Below are 17,378 nucleotides of genomic sequence, written 5' to 3' on the forward strand. Positions count from 1 at the left end.
AACGATGAAATCTGGATCAATAGAACAGTTGTTCAGATTGGTAAGACCCCAAGTTCCTCTTTTTGGTTCGGGAGGAAGGAATACACATGAAATTATATAGATTACATAAAAATGACCTCACTATCCATTTGTCTTAGCTTTTCTAAACCAGATGAAAGTGGGGATTAAATAGAATTTATCTTTATGCATGTATAAACACACAAAGTGGATACATTTGCATTTTTTCTGTGTCATAAAAGTAACGTTTGTACAATACTTTTTGGAATGGTAACTTTAAAATATGATCCTTTTAAAATTGCAGTATCAAATTATTTGCTTCTTCAAAACATAGCCATCACAAATTAACAAAACCTCCCAAGACAGCATACCAAACACAAAAAAGAAAAAGCAAAGATTAAAAACTGATTCAATATGGCAGCATTAACTCATTGTGCTTTCTGATATGGAGGCAACTTCCCGGGCCCGGCATCCTCTTCACTCCTTCCCGTCTGTCTGTGTGTTTACCCCTCCGAAGCCAGAGCCTCCTGAGATGCTAACACGACTCCCAGATATAATCCCAGTCTCCTCTTTCTTATTACACTGTTTGTTTATTTCCCTCCAGTAATCCACTGAACCAGTCACTGAGAGGTTAATGAAAAAACAACTTTATTCACAGAGGCTGAGAGTTTGGGATAACAAAATATCCAGTGACAGCCATTCCACCACATTTTCAGTTAAACACAGTGAGCCTGGATCTCAGCAATGGTTCCTCCTGGAAGTTCTTCCAATCAAGGCTGGGCTGCAGTTTCCCAGAGTCTTCCCACTGGCCTGGGTGGAAACCAGTCACGGAAGCCTGGTTCAACATGGATATGAGAATGAATTTTCCAAAAGTCACCTCTATGCCTATGAATTATCCAATTACTCTGCCGGCCTGAAATGTCCTTTCCAACACATTGACCAGCAGGCCCTCTGGATTCAAAGTTTGTCATCATTTTTAGAGAAGTCCCGGAAACTATTTTAAAAGCTATCTTAAAGACCTCCCTCCCAGCCTATTTCCAAGAATGCGTGACTACTTGTGTCTTTATCACATGACATAAAATAAGTGACTTAGAGGTTCAGAAAATTGCATTTCACGACCTCGAAGATAACCCAGCTAGAGATGGCATAGAGGTTGGGTGCATTTCCCCGAAGTTCCAAGCCTAACTTGGTTGTGAACATCTCAATATTCTTAATTAGATTTTTGTTGCAGACCTCTGCTCCCCTCCCCAGACTGTCAGTCACCTCTTTAAGCTGCTGGGGGTGCGGGGCCGGGAGTGTCCTGCCATCAAGCCTCAGGTCCTCTGGGGCCTGGAGAGGCCCCTTCCAGCTGATACCAGCACATCCCCTTATTCTTCCCCCGCATTCCTCCCTCTCTCTCTGCATTTGCTTTTGCTTGTTTCACCCAACTTTTTAAATTAAACGTAGTCCTTCATTATCTGTTTCTGAAAAATATAGCGACCACAAGCCTGGATCTTGAAAAAACATGGAAATCAAAACTCCAACATTGTCTGAGGCATATCCCCTCCCCCTCACACCCTTCCTCATGGTATGTCTTGAAATATTTTGATCCCTTAAAAACAAAAGCAAAAGGATAGGCCATCTGCTGTTGTGGGTTACATAGCTGCATGTGTATTGGCTAATGAGATATCATAATGCAAGAAGATGTTATATAGAGTGCACTTTCTTAATAAAAGTTGTTAATACACGCGTTTTCAAAGGTCAATGCTTAGAGTCAAGTATTTATGCAAATAATAAAACATGTTCTTTTTACTACCCAGAAAGAAATTAAGAGAAAACTTCTCTGTTTAAAATAAAAGTGTTACTGCTCTGGGTGGTTTATCAGCTTCTGTACCTGAACATTGGTCATAAATCCTAATCAGGCCCTACATCTTCCAGAAAACCTGAAAACCCGGGGTCACCCCCGGCACCTCCACAACTTCAAGTCGGGAACAAACCCAGCTGTGACCACCCCACACCCAGATGGGCTCATAACCAAGGCCTGACCCACACAGCAACAGCGAAGCAGGCGACGGTCATATGGGGGTCCCCAGTCGAAAGGACTACACTGCACCTGTAAGGCCTGTCTTGGGTAGTCTGCGGGCCCTCGCATGCCCGGGACGCGCAGGACCTGCGGTGGGCGGCTGAAGACCACTTCATTAGACAGGTCAAAAGTCAAGGAATCTCCCGCGGTAGAGGTCCCCGCGGGTGCCCATGACCCCGCAGGGATCTTTTAAGTCTCCGTAGCTGCGCCCAGTTGCTGGGAAAAGTTTGCTTCGGAGAAGGCAGGCCAGCTCGCCCACCTGCGCGCAATGGTTGGTGACACTTCCCTGAACCCATAGGCCGTCCCAGGCAAAGATCATTTTAGAATCCTCCGCAGGTGGGAGCTGTGGCCTTTCGCTCAGCGGAGGCGCAGGCCGGGCCGGGAGAAGAACCGCGCCATCGTTTGCTTTACTGGAAGTGGAGCACCGTGTCGGGAAGTTGCAGGGGGAAATAGGAGAGGAAGGGGATCCCGAGCTGGTAAAAACCGCCCTGGACGTGCGGGTCGAGCATCAGGGAAGCGTTGAAAGGCGGACGGAGGCTGGAGGAGGCGGCCAGGAGCGAGGCACCCAGACGGCCGCCAGGCCCGGGCTTGGCGCCCCCCAGGAGCTCGTCCCCTGCAGGCGGCTTCTGGCCCTGCCTTCCCGCCAGGATGCTGTCTATGCTGAAGCTCTTGGACTTGTCGGAGCTCTTCGGAGAGCTGCGGGAGGCGGGGCGCAGAGGGGACCCCGGGCCGTCCCCCGTGCGCGCTGGCTGGCCGACGGCCACGGCCGCTGCGCCCTGGACAGCGTCACCGGCGTCCTCGTCTGGGGACGCGGTCCCCGGCCAGTGGAGGGGCGCCGGCGGAAAGGGGCCGTCCAGGAGGGGCGAGGGGCCCGCAGGCGCTCCCTCCAGGTGTGGGATTGCGGGGCCCGAGCCCCCTGCCCCGCTCCCTGCCTCAGGTTGCCCCTCCGCGCTGCGCTCGTGCGTCTCGGCGCGGGGCCTCTTGGCCTCCGGGGCCCCAGGGCCCGGCTTGGGCTTCCTCTTTCGGCGCCGGTAGTTGCCGTTCTCAAACATGTCCAGGCAGCGGGGGTCCAACGTCCAGTAGCTGCCCTTGCCCGGCCGCCCTTTCTCGCGGGGCACCTTGACGAAGCAGTCGTTGAGCGAGAGGTTGTGGCGGATGCTGTTTTGCCAGCCCTGCCGGTTGTCGTGGTAGAAGGGGAAGCGGTCCATGATGAACTGGTAGATGCCGTTGAGCGTGACCCTCTGCTCGGGCGCGTCCTGGATCGCCATGGCGATGAGCGCGATGTAGCTGTAGGGAGGCTTCTGCGGGGTCTCGGCCCGGCCCGAGGCAGCCAGAGCAGCCGCGGGGGCGAAGGCCAGAGGCAGCCCGGGTCTCTCGGGACCGTACAGATAGAGCATGGGCGAGGCTGCCAGGGCAGACAACCGGGGATCGAAGAGGTGGCTCATGGCAAGCGAGAGCCTGCGCTGCGCTCCCCGCAACGCAGGCGACCCGGGGGACCTAGGCACTGCGCCCCGCGCCGCAAGGGCCCTCCTGGGGAGCCAGCCGTGCCTCTGCCTCTGGCTCTGCCGCTCTCCCCGGCAGCTCCGTGCTCTGTCCCTTCTTCATGGCTTTAAAAATGTTAAATAATTGTTGTAAGTTTGCTGTTATATGTTGACTTAGCCCTGGAAAATAAATTGTCTATGATAAACAGTCCTTGTGTTCTCAGCCCACCCACATTAATTAAAATTTCATTGCTGAAAAACTCCAAGCTTTTCCCTCCACGTGTCTTTTTGATACCAGCCAATCGGTTTTGGGGCTATTCCTTCATTTGTTTATAGAATTAGTCTGTTGATAAGTCCGCCCACCCAAGTTGAATCAAGCTGTGTTTATTTGGAAAAATTTCCGGGCACCCAATATATAAACGCACTGATCTGATGTTTGAAATATCACGTCCACCCCTTGACGCTGTAAGCACACACAGTCAGTGAGGCAGGATGTAGACCGCGGTGGCTCGGAGCAGGGTCTGCTGAGCCAGGAAAGAGAGGTGGAGATGGGGGTGGGTGTGCAGGGGTGAGTTTTACGCTGGCCTGGGGGAGCCCCACAACCCCAGGGCCTCCCACAAAAGGCCTTTTCTTCTCCCAGGCTTAACCGGACATGTCAAGATGTAAAACGTCGAGTCTAGTAAAACGCTTTCTGAGGTCCTAGGAACCTTTTAGATCGGGGCAGGGAGGGTGTCTAAGAAGCCTGAGTGTCTGCTGAGAAAGGGATTCAGCCCTCTCTGAAAAAACAGGTGGCAGACCCAATAGGAGGTGGCACTCTCTAGGGACCTGCTCTCCCACACCCTCCCTTCCAGGGCTCTTTGGAAATCGGAGGGAAATTGGACGCTGGGAGCCCAGCCTCTCTGGAAGGGAAGGCCTCGGGCACTGGAGGCCTGGGGAAGAGCACCTGGTCCACAGCTCCATCGAGGAAGGTTTCAAAATAAACCCATTTAGAGAACTGGGGGCAAAAGTAAGGTCCTCCTGATGGGGCCAAGGTTGCAAGGGAGGAACACCATAAAAGGAGGCTGTGGCAGCTGGCGCGGGAGGCCTGGTATTTGTGAATGTGGGTCTCCAGCTTTATATTCTGGGCTTTCCTGTTTATAACAAGGAGGGGGTTATAACAACTTTACAAGTGCATGCAGCTGGCCCGTGATTACATTAGGCATTTGGGAAGCCTGCTTGCTCTCCCTGCATCCACCCCCCCTGGGGTGTACGCTGCTACCCACCCCCATCTCATTTTACATTTTCCCACGTCACTGTTTGAATAAAAGATCCTGAATCATGCTGATTTCGAAGGCGGCCTCTCTTCCCCACTCCACTCCTTAGGGTAGGGGTAGAGGGCACCTAGTGTGACTACTTCCTGTTTATGATCACCCCCTGAATATGAAAACACACACACTCTCACACGCACGCACACGCATTCGGATAACTGGTGTCTCATTGAGTAAACCGTGTGAGCATGTCAAAGAGACGAAGGAAGGGGGATGATGGCAGGTGGGTGTACAAATGGCCCACTACATGTGGGCCAAGAAGGAGGGAGAGGCACCGAGGGCACTCAGAGCGGTAGGGGGAGTGTCCGCTGCTGCCACACCCGGCTGGGGATGTGAGTGCCCGGGTAGCCTCTGAACAAGGAAAGGTGGCGGGTATCCTTTTTCAAAATGAGAAAAAGAGAAATAGCCGGTGTGTTTGGGGTTCCCGGGTGCCCAGCCCATAGAAGAAGCAGACCGCAGGGGAGCGGGTAAATTTAAAATATCAAAAAGGAAGTCGCAGGAATGGTGGAAAAACCGGTCTGGCTGCCGACACTGCCTGCGGGAGTGACAGGCCAGTCCCTGGGACACCTCGGGCCTCCTCCCTCCGCGGCCCTACTCCTTTAACGTGGGTCCAGCGCTCAGCCCGACCCGCCTAGGTCCTGGGGGTGAACCTCTGGCCAGCAGGGGCGGGGCGTCGTCGTTTCGTGACCGCTCGCTCTCACTCGCGCACACCTTTCAACCTTGGGACGAAGAAACCTCAATGCCAGCGCCTTTGCAACCCGCAGGCCCCACAGTCTCTGGGGTCACCCAACCTCTCCCGGGCGGCGCGCCCCCAACAAGCTCAAGTTTGGATCCAGTTCCTTCTCCAGCCTCGGCGCTCGCTCCAACACACCCAGACCGAGAGCTAAACCGGTGTCACTATGCAACCCTTTCCCCACCTTCCTATCCCACAGCCCGTCCTGGAGCTCCCCACGCGGCACCCGAAGTCCAGCACGCACATCCCTGCCTCTACGCAAACGCCTGCCGTCCTGGCGCGACTTCCAAACTCTAAGACAAATCCGAGCTTGAATTTCTACAGTGATAAACACTGCCCGATTTGGTAATGGGCGGGACGCGGGCGGAGACACGCTAGGCTGGTAGGCGGGGCACCGATAGTAAAGCAAAAAAAAAAAAAAAGAGAGAGAGCGAGAGATTGGGAGAGAGAGAAAAAACAAAACAAAACAAAAAACAAATGCCCATGCTCCAGTTGCGGTTTGGAGACGCACAGCCAGCCCCGCGCTTTTGCAGAAGTGTGCAGTCTCTGGGAGGTTTCAGCTGTAGAACTCCGGCATTGCGCCCCAGCCCGGCTCCGGAGCGGGTTTGAATCCCGGGCTCCTGGGTGATTGATGAGTTTGTAACCTGAGCCTAGGAGGGGCCTCTGTTAGAAGGAACCCCGCGCTGGGGCAATTTCCATATTTCCGGGGAGTGCAGGCTCAAGCCCCGGGAGTCCGAGAGCGGATGCGCCCTCGTGCGGATGCTCTGCTGGCTGAGGACTGAGCGAAGGGCCTGCGGGGGGCAGCGGAGCCTGGGAGACGGCCTGGCGGGCCTCTAGAACGAGTGTCCTAGAGAGCCAGATGGGGACACTGAACGTTCCCTGCAGATTCATAAGCCTCGGATCCCAGAAAAGAGCGTCATCTGAGAAGTCACTTGGTGAGGGTTCGCCTCCCAGCCTGCAAGAAAAGCCTGAGATCTCCGGCCTGCCCGGATGCTCCGGAAGGACTGGAGTCTCCAGCTCTGAGGCTTGAGCAGAAACGGGGTTCAGCGTGGGATGAGGGTAGACAGCCTCGTTGCCAGCCCTGGGACAAAGCGCATGTGCGATCCTTAGGCAGGCAGATCGGAACCCAGGCACTGGTGATGAAAACTGCCTCAGATAAAAAGGCCGAGGGGTGAGAGACAAGAGCTCCTCCCACTGTGCCCCAAGCCATCCACTCAACCTTCCTCACTGACAAGTCAAAAGCAGAAACCTGAGTTAACAGTAATCTGTGTCGCCTTTCCAAATGTCTGCATCACTTTTCCAAATGTAAAGACAGTTAACACATATACAGTGTGTGTGTGTGTGTTTTACACGTATGTGTGATTCAACCGCATGTGTAGCATGTTTGAGAAGAGCTGTGGTGGAAAGATGAAGGGCTTAGCCCCTCACCTTACTGACAACCTAAAAACACTGGAGACATAGATGATAATAATATGAATAACTAAAATGTATTGAGCCATTTCGTCCTCACAGCAGCCCTAATAGAAACCTTTGTCGTTCCCATTTTGCAAACCAGGAAACCGACCGAAGCTCTGTAAGTTAACCTGCCTCAGGTGTCCCATGGGGAAGTGCTCCAAAGACAGAAAAACAATCTTATAATAGCACCAGGTGTGGACACTCAGGGCTCCATGGAAGTTATCTTGCCAACCCTTACTACCTCTGTGAAAGGCAGGCGTGGCAGACTCACCCATTTGACAGACGATGAAACTGAGGCTCGGCACAGAATACCCCAAGACCCTAAAAGTAGGAAATGGCGGCACAGGGACCACAGCCCATGTGAGTGTCCTCCAAAAGTGGGTGCTCTGGGGTCTGACATGCTCAGGTATCTGGAAGGACTCAGAGGCAGAGATTGTCTGGAGTAGAGAGTGGGAGAGGGGCCCTCCAGAGCGGAGAGGGTGTGCAGCACCCCTGGAGCTGGGAGATTCAGGACATTATAAGTAGAAAATCCCAGAGTCCCTGCTTACGTTCCACCAAAACCCCGAAGACCTCTTCCTCCTTCCCTCCCCTCCCACTTTGAAAAGAGTGGAAGATTTCCAGAGCTGGGGGAGCAGGGCCCAGGGCCTCCCTTCTCTTGGGAGGCAGCGAACGGGACATGAAGGTAATGGCAGTCCGACTGGGTCAGTGAATGCAGAAGGAGACCCAAAAGCAGGGCAGGATTTCCCAAATGACGCACTTATTTATAGCGCACCTTTTTCCCAGAAATGATGGAAAGGCTCTACACAGAGGCAGCTGGTGCACATGCTCTCTCTGGGTTTTTGAATAGCCCAACCCTCTGCTTTCCCTGTAGAACAGGAAGGTTGAAAAAGGAAGGAAAACGCCTGGCAGAATTAAAGGTGAGCGGCATCTTCCCAGACACGGTGGCTTTCCCTGCCAGGGCTGCACAGTACCGTGTGATAAATGCGCGTCACTCAGACCAAAGATTCCTTTCTCTTTTTCTTTTCTGTGCTCCAGGTAAACCTTAATGGCTGGTCATGAGTGTTTACGATGAACAGGACACTATGGAAGCACCTTGCCAACCTATGTGAGGTTCATGAATCCTGGAGATAACCCTCTCAATCCTATTACTGTTTTCAGCCAAGAGACTGCCCCAGAGTGCTTAAGGTGATCTGTCTGATGTCACCTGAATCTTTGTAAGGGCCTGAGTTGGTGCATGTGGATTCAGCCTTAGAGAGAGTGATTCCACTGGGGAGGCCACCTGTGAAAATAACACAAGACAGATGGAGACCCAGGGCCAGAGGGCCGCTGAGACAGGCGAGGCCCAGTGTCTCCATGATCTCGCAGCCTGGGTGGGCATAGACTGGGGTTCCAGAGCATGAAGCTGCACCTCAGGACACAAAGGGGGTGGAAGCCTCCCAGCTCCATCCCCCCTAAATGGGTCTGGGATGCCAGCAGCTTTACCAACCATCCCCCCTTCCCTCTTCACACACCCACCGCCCAGGATGAAGTCCCCACAAGGCTGACACTCAGACAAACCTAGCCCTCTGCTTTTGGTCTACAGCAGGAAGGTTGAAAAGGGAAGAGAAAGCCTGGCACAAATTACAGGTGGGTGGTGTCTTCCCAGACCCAGTGGCTGTCCCTGAAGAGCAGCTGCCAGCCTTCCAATCTCCCCTGAAACCGTCGGCCCCCTTCCTTACATGCCTATGTCAAAAAGCAAACATTTCAAACGCCTTGGCGAGCTGAGGCCATGCAAGAGGCAGGCAGGGAACGCTTCTCAAAGTTTGGGAAAGCATTTCAAATATGCGGTGCAAGAAAGCGCTCACTGGGAGGCAAGGGGCGGGCTCTCTGGGTGGCTGTGACCCGGCCTGTCCCACTCACCTGGAACAAAAGCACCAGACCCCAGACCCCCAACCAGCCTCAGCCTACTGGCACCTAAGGCATAAAACCTCAGGTCTTTACTTACCCACCTTCATCCCACTGAGAGTCAGATAGGGACGCAGGCGAACACAAGTTCCCAAGATGCCAACCACAGGCTCCGAGACCCCAGCACCTTCTCAAGACATGTGGCTCTGCCCACCCTTCAATGGGTGTTTTATCTTGGTGTGTCTATCTCCCCCCAGCTCATGTTTTCAGTTAACAATAGGTCCCCATCAACCAACCTTGCCCAACACCCCCAACCCCTTTTTTGGATGAGTGGGGAGGAGGAGTGAGGAGACCTTCACTAGCACACAGGGTTCATTTTCACCGGTGAGCTGGGAGCTCTGTTCACAAGCCTCTCCCTGCACCAGCAGCAACCCCCACGCAGTCACTGGGTAAAGGGAAGGGGACGGACCCCCGAAAGATTTATGAGCCAAGCGCAGAAGTTCCCAGGACCCTGTGTTTTCTTCTGTGTCTGGCTTCTGATCTTCATGTCTTGGTGGCAGGAGGGTCAGCAGCATAAGTGAGGCCCCATGGCTGCAGCCCTGGCTATGCCCAGAAGGGGAGTGCAGCGTAGCCCTGGCCGCCTGGTCATTTTACAGATAAAGAGACCAAGGCCAGGGAGGGGAAGCAGTTTGTTCACACAGAAAGATGTGACTTTCTCATTCCTAGCCCAGGGCTCCAGCAATTCCTGGACAAAAGTTACAGGAAGATTTGCATCTTCAGGGATAGGTCACCTATTCCAGAGCAGTGATGGCCTTTCGACCACAGATCCAAGCCCAGCCTTCGAGAGGCCCCGGCACGGCCGGTGGGAGGCAGGCAGTCTCTCTACCGAACGTGCGGTGGAGCCTCAGAGGCTACACAAGATGGCCCATTCAAGGAGGCCACTCTGGCTGCAGCCTCTCTGGGGCTGAGAATGTATGGGACGCTCAGAGGCCATGGGGGTCTCTCCGGGTAGCCCATATCTGTCATAACTGGACTGTGCTTAGAGTCAGAGGCCACTCAGCCAAAACCCGCCAGGGATGCAGCGCTAATTCAATGGGAAGGTGTCTGCCATGGTATTCAGGTGCTTTCATTTTATTTGCGACATCTTTGTGATTGGCCCTGAGATATCTTCTTGCTGGTTCAGGAAGGTACAGGGTTATCAGACAGACTTCGTGCAAACTGCATTTGCGTGGTCTGCAGAGCCGCCCCAGCCCAGAGTCCCTGCAGCCTGTGGCAGACACTCTGACCCTTCCATCCTCAACCTCCTTTTCCCTTCCCTTGAAAGGCCCAGAACCTCCTGAGGACCAGAAGGCAATAGGAAAAGGTGGCAGATGAGTGGATCAAGAACAGCCAATGTCCTGGGCACGTGCTTTTTGTACACTGGGCAGCAGACGAGCAGGGTGGCTGCCAAGACGCAAAACTGTTGGCGAGAACGTTGGCTGTTCACAGCATGTGCTGTGGAATCTTCCCACCCTGCTGGGAGCAACAGATGCCCCAGGAGCCGCTAAGCCCCCAGGCCTGAGGTCCACACAGGCACTGCAGGAGGCTGGAGTTGCAGGAGACCGGGGCTGCACAGAGCTCTGAGCCAGCTCACAGCACAAGGGGCTGCCGGCCTTCTAGCACTTACCGCACCTATGCCTGTCCCCACTGAGACGGAGGAAGCCTTGAGTGACAGGGTCCTCAGATGAGTCCCACAGTCCCCAGGCCGCTACACACTAAGGGCCTGGTTCTCCACTCTGCTGCCGCTGAAGACCTGAATAAAGCTCCAGATACAGTCCTCCAGCTGCCCACGTTCCCCAAGGAACGGAAAAGCCCCCTCCCGATAACCTCCACAAGGGCCACTCACTTGGGTTTCCGGCCCCCACACAGCAGGACTTCTTTAAAAAGGCTTCCTAAAGGTGCAAAAGCCCCGCGTGGTTTCAACAGCAGGGCTGGGGGCTCTCAGCCACACCGTCGCTCTCCTTTATTTTCCGTGTGTCTCTCAGGCCTCGCCACTAACAGGACACCAACGGTTTCAAAGCTTACGAGGAGGGCAAGCTTTCAGAAAGACTTCTTTAAAACGTCTAGGGAAGGGAAAAAGCCAGCTCGCTTAGGGTCTGGAATACGCTCCTCTTCTCCTGGGGCAAATAGCATGAAGCGAGCAGAAGTAAAATGAAACCGTCACGGTAGACGCGGGCGAGGAGCTTGGGCCACCTTCTTCTGCAGCTTGGAGAGGGTCTCTCCCCACCCCTACTTCCTTAACTTCCTCCTCCTGTTCACTCAACCAAAGCCCGCCTGGCCTGGGGCCTGCTGAAAGTCTAGCACCCGGACGCCCGGGCACCCGCACATTATGAAAAGGAATGAAACAGCCTCCAAGTTTTAACTGTGTGCCACCTCTGGGGCCACACATTGAAAGAGTCTGTGTTGCACATATGGGGAAAATTATTATGCTTTAAGCTTCCCCTAATTCTGTTTCAACACAGCGTAGAGATAAAGTACCATGCTTAAAACAACAACAAGAACAACACCCGGGCTACGTTCAGCGCCACGGCATCAAGCAAAATCGCCTTTAGCAAAATCATCAGGTCTTGAAACGTTAAGCTCACAAAGAACTTCAGCATTGGCAAGGTACAGCTCACCTGCCGGGGTGGGAATTGATGAAGCTTTGGTCCCCAAATTCACACATACAGGCCAGCAGGGGAGTGGTGGGCTTCAGCCATTGAAATAGATAATAAAGCCATTTCCTCAGCTACTTTTCACAAAATCTATGTTGCTATTAAAAATGTAAAAGATGAGATATTAACATTGAAAAGAAAAATAATCTCTATTATTTAACATATTGAAAAACTTGAATTTATAACTCTAAAGGCATCATCAATTATTTTTGAAGGGTAATGAGATTTCAAAATTTTTCACTGCGATGAGGGTATAGATTTAGACATGACATTGAGAAGTAACGAAGTCTGAAATTCCCCTCTGATCTGGCTGCTAAGAGGGACGGATATTCAATGCTGGAAAATCCATCCCCTTCAGACCTTCATTGGCCCAGTTCAAATTCTCTGGAACACCATTAAAGCAGGCAAAGAAGCTCGAATTTTATAAAATCGGGGGAAAGCAGGACTCACCCTGGTTTGCAGTTAGCAAATGGGAAATGTTTATTCTTCCCCTCCTTCACCTCTTAAATTGGGGATGGCTGGACACTGAGATGGAGTGGCACTGTTTTGACAGTTAGCATGTTTTTCTGCATTTAACAAAATGCATCACAGCAAGCTCACGGTCCGGTCCTTCAGGCAGCCCCCTCCAACTGGGCGGTTTCTCGAAAAGAAAAAAATCCTAGAGTGGGATTTTAAAATTAATCAAAAGCCTTTTTCTGTCACTAAACAAGACAGCAGGTGTGTGCTCCTATTCTCTGGTCATTTTTATGTGTCTACACATATACCCACCTGTGTAACAAAAATAATCAAAGCAGGCGGGTTTGCAAACACACCTCGTTTTTAAAAAATGCAACAACACAAACACTGTCCAAACTTTGGGCAGAAAAAACAACATGGGTTTATTTTAAGGTAAGTACAACAATTAAGACCACATAAGACAAACATAGATGAAGTTAGATTTTCTAAGTGTTTTTTTTTTTTCTTTTAGGAATACTCAGGGTGGAACCTACTATACAAAACCATCACACTTTGTAAATAAAAAGTATCAGATACTTGACTTCTTTATCCACCAACAAAAAATAAATTATTTTCTTGTTTTGTAAAAGACCTACAATGGGAAAAAGAATTATATCTCATAATTGTACAGGAAACAAAACCCACATCGGTTTCTTGAATTCAATTTGGCAGTTAGAAATGGTTGGGCAAGATGAAAAAATTATCCAGTGAACTCAACTTTAAATATTATATTAATGGCTCTGAACAACAACAACAACAACAAAATAGCCTGATTACAAATCCACACATTTGTACAGCACGGTTGGAGAAATTTAAAATTACACACAGCACATACATTATCTATAGACACCCCCATACACCTATGGGGACCCCTACAGAGAGTCCCCAGGGGCTCGCTATGGGATTTGGTCCATAACTTAACTTTTGAAAGCTCAGATAGAGCACAGCACAGCCGTCCTGGTAGGGGAGGGGGATTTTAAGACCAATATTCATTTTGTTGGGCTGCGTCCCTTTGGAGGGGATTTTCTGGGATCCCAGAAACGGGGCGGCGAATTAAAGTTACCTGCGCGCTTCACAGATGGCTGGGGGCTAGCGTGCCCGCTCTCTGCTCCCGGGTCTGAGAAAAAGTTGGAGGACATGTTTTGTTTCTTTTTTGCGTGTCTGCAACCCCTTAATTGTCTGGTTGGGTCGGGGCTGAGAAGCGAAGCCGGAGCGGGCCGGGGAGGGGAGGTTCCGGGACAGGTCAGTATTTCGTGCAGTCATAGGAGTAGGGGGCTGCGTGGCGGTAGAGAGACGGCGTGGATCTGTAGGGTAGCTGACAGCTGGCATTGCCACTCACCTGGGACTCCCCGAGGGTCGAGTTCTCAATCCCTAGCCGGTGGGAGTTGAACATCTCCCTCACGTTGGGGAAAGTTTGCTGCTGGGCCGCGAACGTGTGGCCGGGGAGGTGGTTCAGCTCCCCGCTGTGGTTGAGATACCAGGAGGCCGCCTGGGCCGCGGCGGCCCCGGGCTGCGGCGTCGGCTGGGGCTGGGGAGCCGGCGGGGGCGGCGGCGCCTGCGGGTGGTGGTGGCCGTGGTGCTGGTGGTGGTGGCCCGCGGCGGCGAGCGCGCCCTCCTGGCCGGCGGCGAGGTTGAGAGCGCTCAGGGGCGACGTGGGGCCGCTCGGGTGGTCCGAGAGGGCCTCGTCCAGGGCGGGCGGGACACACATGTGCGCCGGCCGCTCGGCCCCGGTGTACAGGCTCATGGCTCGCATGCTGCACTGGTAACCCCCGGCGGCCCCGGCCTCCAGGCCCTGAGCGCACGGCTGGCCGTAGGCGGCGGGCGGCGCGGCGGCGTAGGGCAGCGCCAGCGGCGGCACCACCAGGCCCGCGCGTCCGGCCCCCGGGCTCAGCTCTCCGCCCGGCGGCGACGTTCGCAGGGTCATGATGTTCTCCACGCTGAAGCCAGGCAGGCCGTTGGGCGCCGCGGCGTGGTGCTCGGGCAGCGAGCCGTCGGGGGAACCGGCGGGCGTGGAGGCCGCGCTGCGCGGGCTGCCCTGCAGCGCGCTCTCGGGGCTCAGCGTCTCCACCTTGGTGATGACCGGCAGCGCCGGAGACGCCGCCTCGCTCTTGATCACCACCTTCTTCTCGGCTTCCTTGGGAGCGTCCGCTAGGTGGGGGGCGGCCGGGGCGCCCTTGGACGCCGCCGGGGGCGGCTCCTTGAGGTGGGCCCGCTCCTCCTTCTCCTTGGACACGTCCTTCTTTTTGAAGCGCCGCCGGCGCCGCAGGAAGCTGCCGTTCTCGAACATGTTGTAGGAGTCCGGGTCCAGGGTCCAGTAGCTGCCCTTGCCGGGCTTCTTGTCGTCGCGGGGCACCTTGACGAAGCACTCGTTGAGCGAGAGGTTGTGGCGGATGCTGTTCTGCCAGCCCTGCTTGTTCTCCCGGTAGAAGGGGAAGCGGTCCATGATGAACTGGTAGATGCCGTTCAGGGTGATCTTCTTCTCGGGCGCGTTCTGGATGGCCATGGTGATGAGCGCGATGTAGCTGTAGGGCGGCTTCACCAGGTCCTTAGGCGCCGCGGGCTGGTGGTGGTGGTAGGGTGCGTAGGAGCGGCCCATCCCCGCGCTGTACTGCTCCGGGTGGCCCGAGTAGACGCCCATGGGGCTGGCCATGCCGCCGTAGCTGCCCGCAGCCCGGTAGTAGTTCTGCTCGCTCAGGTAGGGCACCACTCCCAGGGCGTTGGGGTCGGACACGGAGTAGCGCGCCTGCATGCTGCTTCCGAGACTGCTCGCCGGCGCCCGCGCGCACGGACTGCGGCCGGGGGAGCGAGGGGGGCCCCGAGAGCGAGAGAGCGCGAGAGAGCCAGAGGGGGAGAGGAGGGGAGCGGGAGGGGCGGCCCCGGGCTCCTGGCAGCCTCCTGGGCGAGGGGGCGCGGGCGGCGGCGCTTGAGCCGAGCAGGGGCGCGCGCTTTCAGCGGACCGGGCAGATCGGCATCCTGGAGGGCGCGCCCCGGGCGAGCGCAGCGCCAGCCCCGCTCCTCGTTGGCTCCAGGACCCGGCGGCGGCAGCGCGGGCAGTCGCGCGGCCGCGGACCCAGCGGAGATGCCGCGGCCGGGGGACCCAGGTGGACCCTCGGCCCGCGCGACGAGGGGCGCAGGAGGCTCTCCAAGCCCCCAGCGAATCGGCAGCCCCGAGGGTCAGCGCGCCGGGGTCCGAGCGGCGGCCCCGCCGAGCCCGGAAAAAGAGGCCAAGTCCCTTTTAGGGATTGGGAAAAGTTTCAAAAGTCTTCTTGCTGAAAGCGAGTTTTTACTTTCCTCGGGCCACGCCCCCTCCCGGAACTTTGAACCAATCACCCGGCAGCTGAAGGGAGTCGGCGCCAATCAGGGCGAGGAGCGCAGGAATCCGTCGGCTCTAAGACCCGGCCGCCTATGCCTCCGCTGCGACTCCGTCTTCACTTGAAAAGACTTTTTAAAAAGTTATATCTTATTAAAATTTATTTTATGATCACATTTTGGTGAATGGACCCACATGCCCAGAACAAAAAATAGCCACTTTCCTCTGTTAAAAAAAATCACTTTGAAATATAAAATAGAATGGATTAATGGAGTAAAATATCTCCCCCAAAGACCTTGTAAGTAGCAATGATCCTGGGACATTTTTCTTATTAATGAGTGATGAAGCGAATAATTAGATTTCCTAATTATGGGGGCCCAGGTGTAATGGATTCGAAGCAAACGCGCTGGTTTGGAATGGCAGGGCCTCCCCTGGATGTTATACTTATTTAATCAAATAATTAATCATCAGCAGGGAGTTTCCAGGCTCGGGGTCGTCAAGGATAACCTATCAAGGTTTTAGAGGCAAACCCTAGAAACTAAGTTTCTCTCGCCCCCCGCCGAGGAGCCAGGCCGCGGGGTGGATAGAGGGGAAGGTAGCAACGTGCTGACAGTCTAATCCTCTGAATTCGCTGTGAATTCGGTAAATCATCCGCTTCACTACGAGCAGTTTTGTGGGGTTTGGGGAAAAGGGTGAAGTGACTCTGCTATTTCCCCCTTTCGTCTCCCGCGTGGACACTCGCAGCCCACCGACTTCAGCTTCGAAGCTCCTCTCCCTTTTCCCAGATAGAAATTCCCTCTAACAAGCTGACCCCGCGCTCCCAGAAGACCGGGACAATGCAGCGACCCACGGGGGCCAGGCAGAGCCGAGTTCCTGGGCCCTGCGAGGAGAAACCCGAGCCTGCTTTCCGCGGGGGCTTCGCTCGAAGACGCACGCAATGAGCGCCGCGCGCCGCGGGCACCAAGCGTGGACGCTTTCCCCGGCCCAGGCCGGCGCCGGCCGCTAACACCGACCCCAGGGCGCTGTCCCTGCCTCCTGCTCCTGGCAACGTCCCCCTGGGAGTCTCCAAGTTGATTTTCTATATTTTAGCCTTTTTTTGTTTTGTTGGGTTTGGGTAGGCTGAGTTGGGGAGCGCGCTCCGTGGGGAGACTGGGTGAGCGATTGATTGCAAACGGTTCAAGATCTCTTGGGGATAATATTATTCGGGAGGCAGACCTGGAGCGACTTGGATCTCCTTCAAGGATTTCTCCTTCCCTCTAGGAATCCCGGACAGTTTGTTTATTTGTGGACTGATTGTTTATTTCTTCCACACCTCAATAATCAGATCCCCCTTTCCCACTTCCCTTGAAGGAGTGAGACACTCCTTTAAAAGGGCTAAATACGGGCAGAATTTTGGAATTTGCTTGTCTGGTTGGGCAGTGAAGAGGGCTTCAGACAGAACATTTGTATTTCGGGTTTCCTCGTCCCTTCCTGGCTGTTCATCGGCTGCGTATTCGATTCTCAGCAAAAGGATGTTAAGAGAACCCACAAGGCCTCTTCGCTTCGGGGAGGTGACTAGAAGGCAATCGGGGTGTGCTAGTCATTTCAAATAAAAGAACAGAAGACAAAAATGTATATGCATTATCTTTGTCTCCTGATCAATTCAAAGCCAAAGGGAAGCTACAAATCAGGTTCCTTTACCTTGAATATTCCACTTCTAGAAACATTGTTTTTATGAGTATTCTGGGCTTTTTTTCTAACCTGATGCTTTTTCTTCTTTCTTTGAAACAAAGTGAAATAAAGCTGCCCAGTTCTCAGCTCAGAGGCAAATGATTTGAGCTTTCTGCCCCAACCCTAAACTCCCACCATGACTTTATTATTTTTTAATACCGCTAGTATTTCCGCATCTAGCTTAAAAAAAAAAAAAAAAAGGACTCCAGTGAAAAGTGCCCTTCTCCTGCAGCGTACGACAGGCACACTGA

At 53.9% G+C, this 17,378-nt stretch overlaps 2 protein-coding genes across 2 annotated transcripts; both read right to left on the reverse strand.

Moving 5' to 3' along the window:
- Nucleotides 1-628: 628 nt before the first annotated feature.
- FOXL1 (forkhead box L1) lies at nt 629-5,990 on the reverse strand. The gene has a single exon (XM_021932253.2). It carries the CDS (start codon nt 3,502-3,504, stop codon nt 2,467-2,469), a length of 1,038 nt encoding a protein of 345 aa, XP_021787945.2. The 5' UTR covers nt 3,505-5,990; the 3' UTR covers nt 629-2,466.
- A 6,478-nt stretch (nt 5,991-12,468) lies between these two features.
- On the reverse strand, nt 12,469-17,295 carry FOXC2 (forkhead box C2). Its single transcript, XM_021932252.2, has one exon. It carries the CDS (start codon nt 14,854-14,856, stop codon nt 13,351-13,353), a length of 1,506 nt encoding a protein of 501 aa, XP_021787944.2. The 5' UTR covers nt 14,857-17,295; the 3' UTR covers nt 12,469-13,350.
- Nucleotides 17,296-17,378: the final 83 nt, after the last annotated feature.

This window comes from Papio anubis, chromosome 18 (assembly GCF_008728515.1).
Source record: "Papio anubis isolate 15944 chromosome 18, Panubis1.0, whole genome shotgun sequence".
NCBI classification, from domain to species: Eukaryota; Metazoa; Chordata; class Mammalia; order Primates; family Cercopithecidae; genus Papio; species Papio anubis.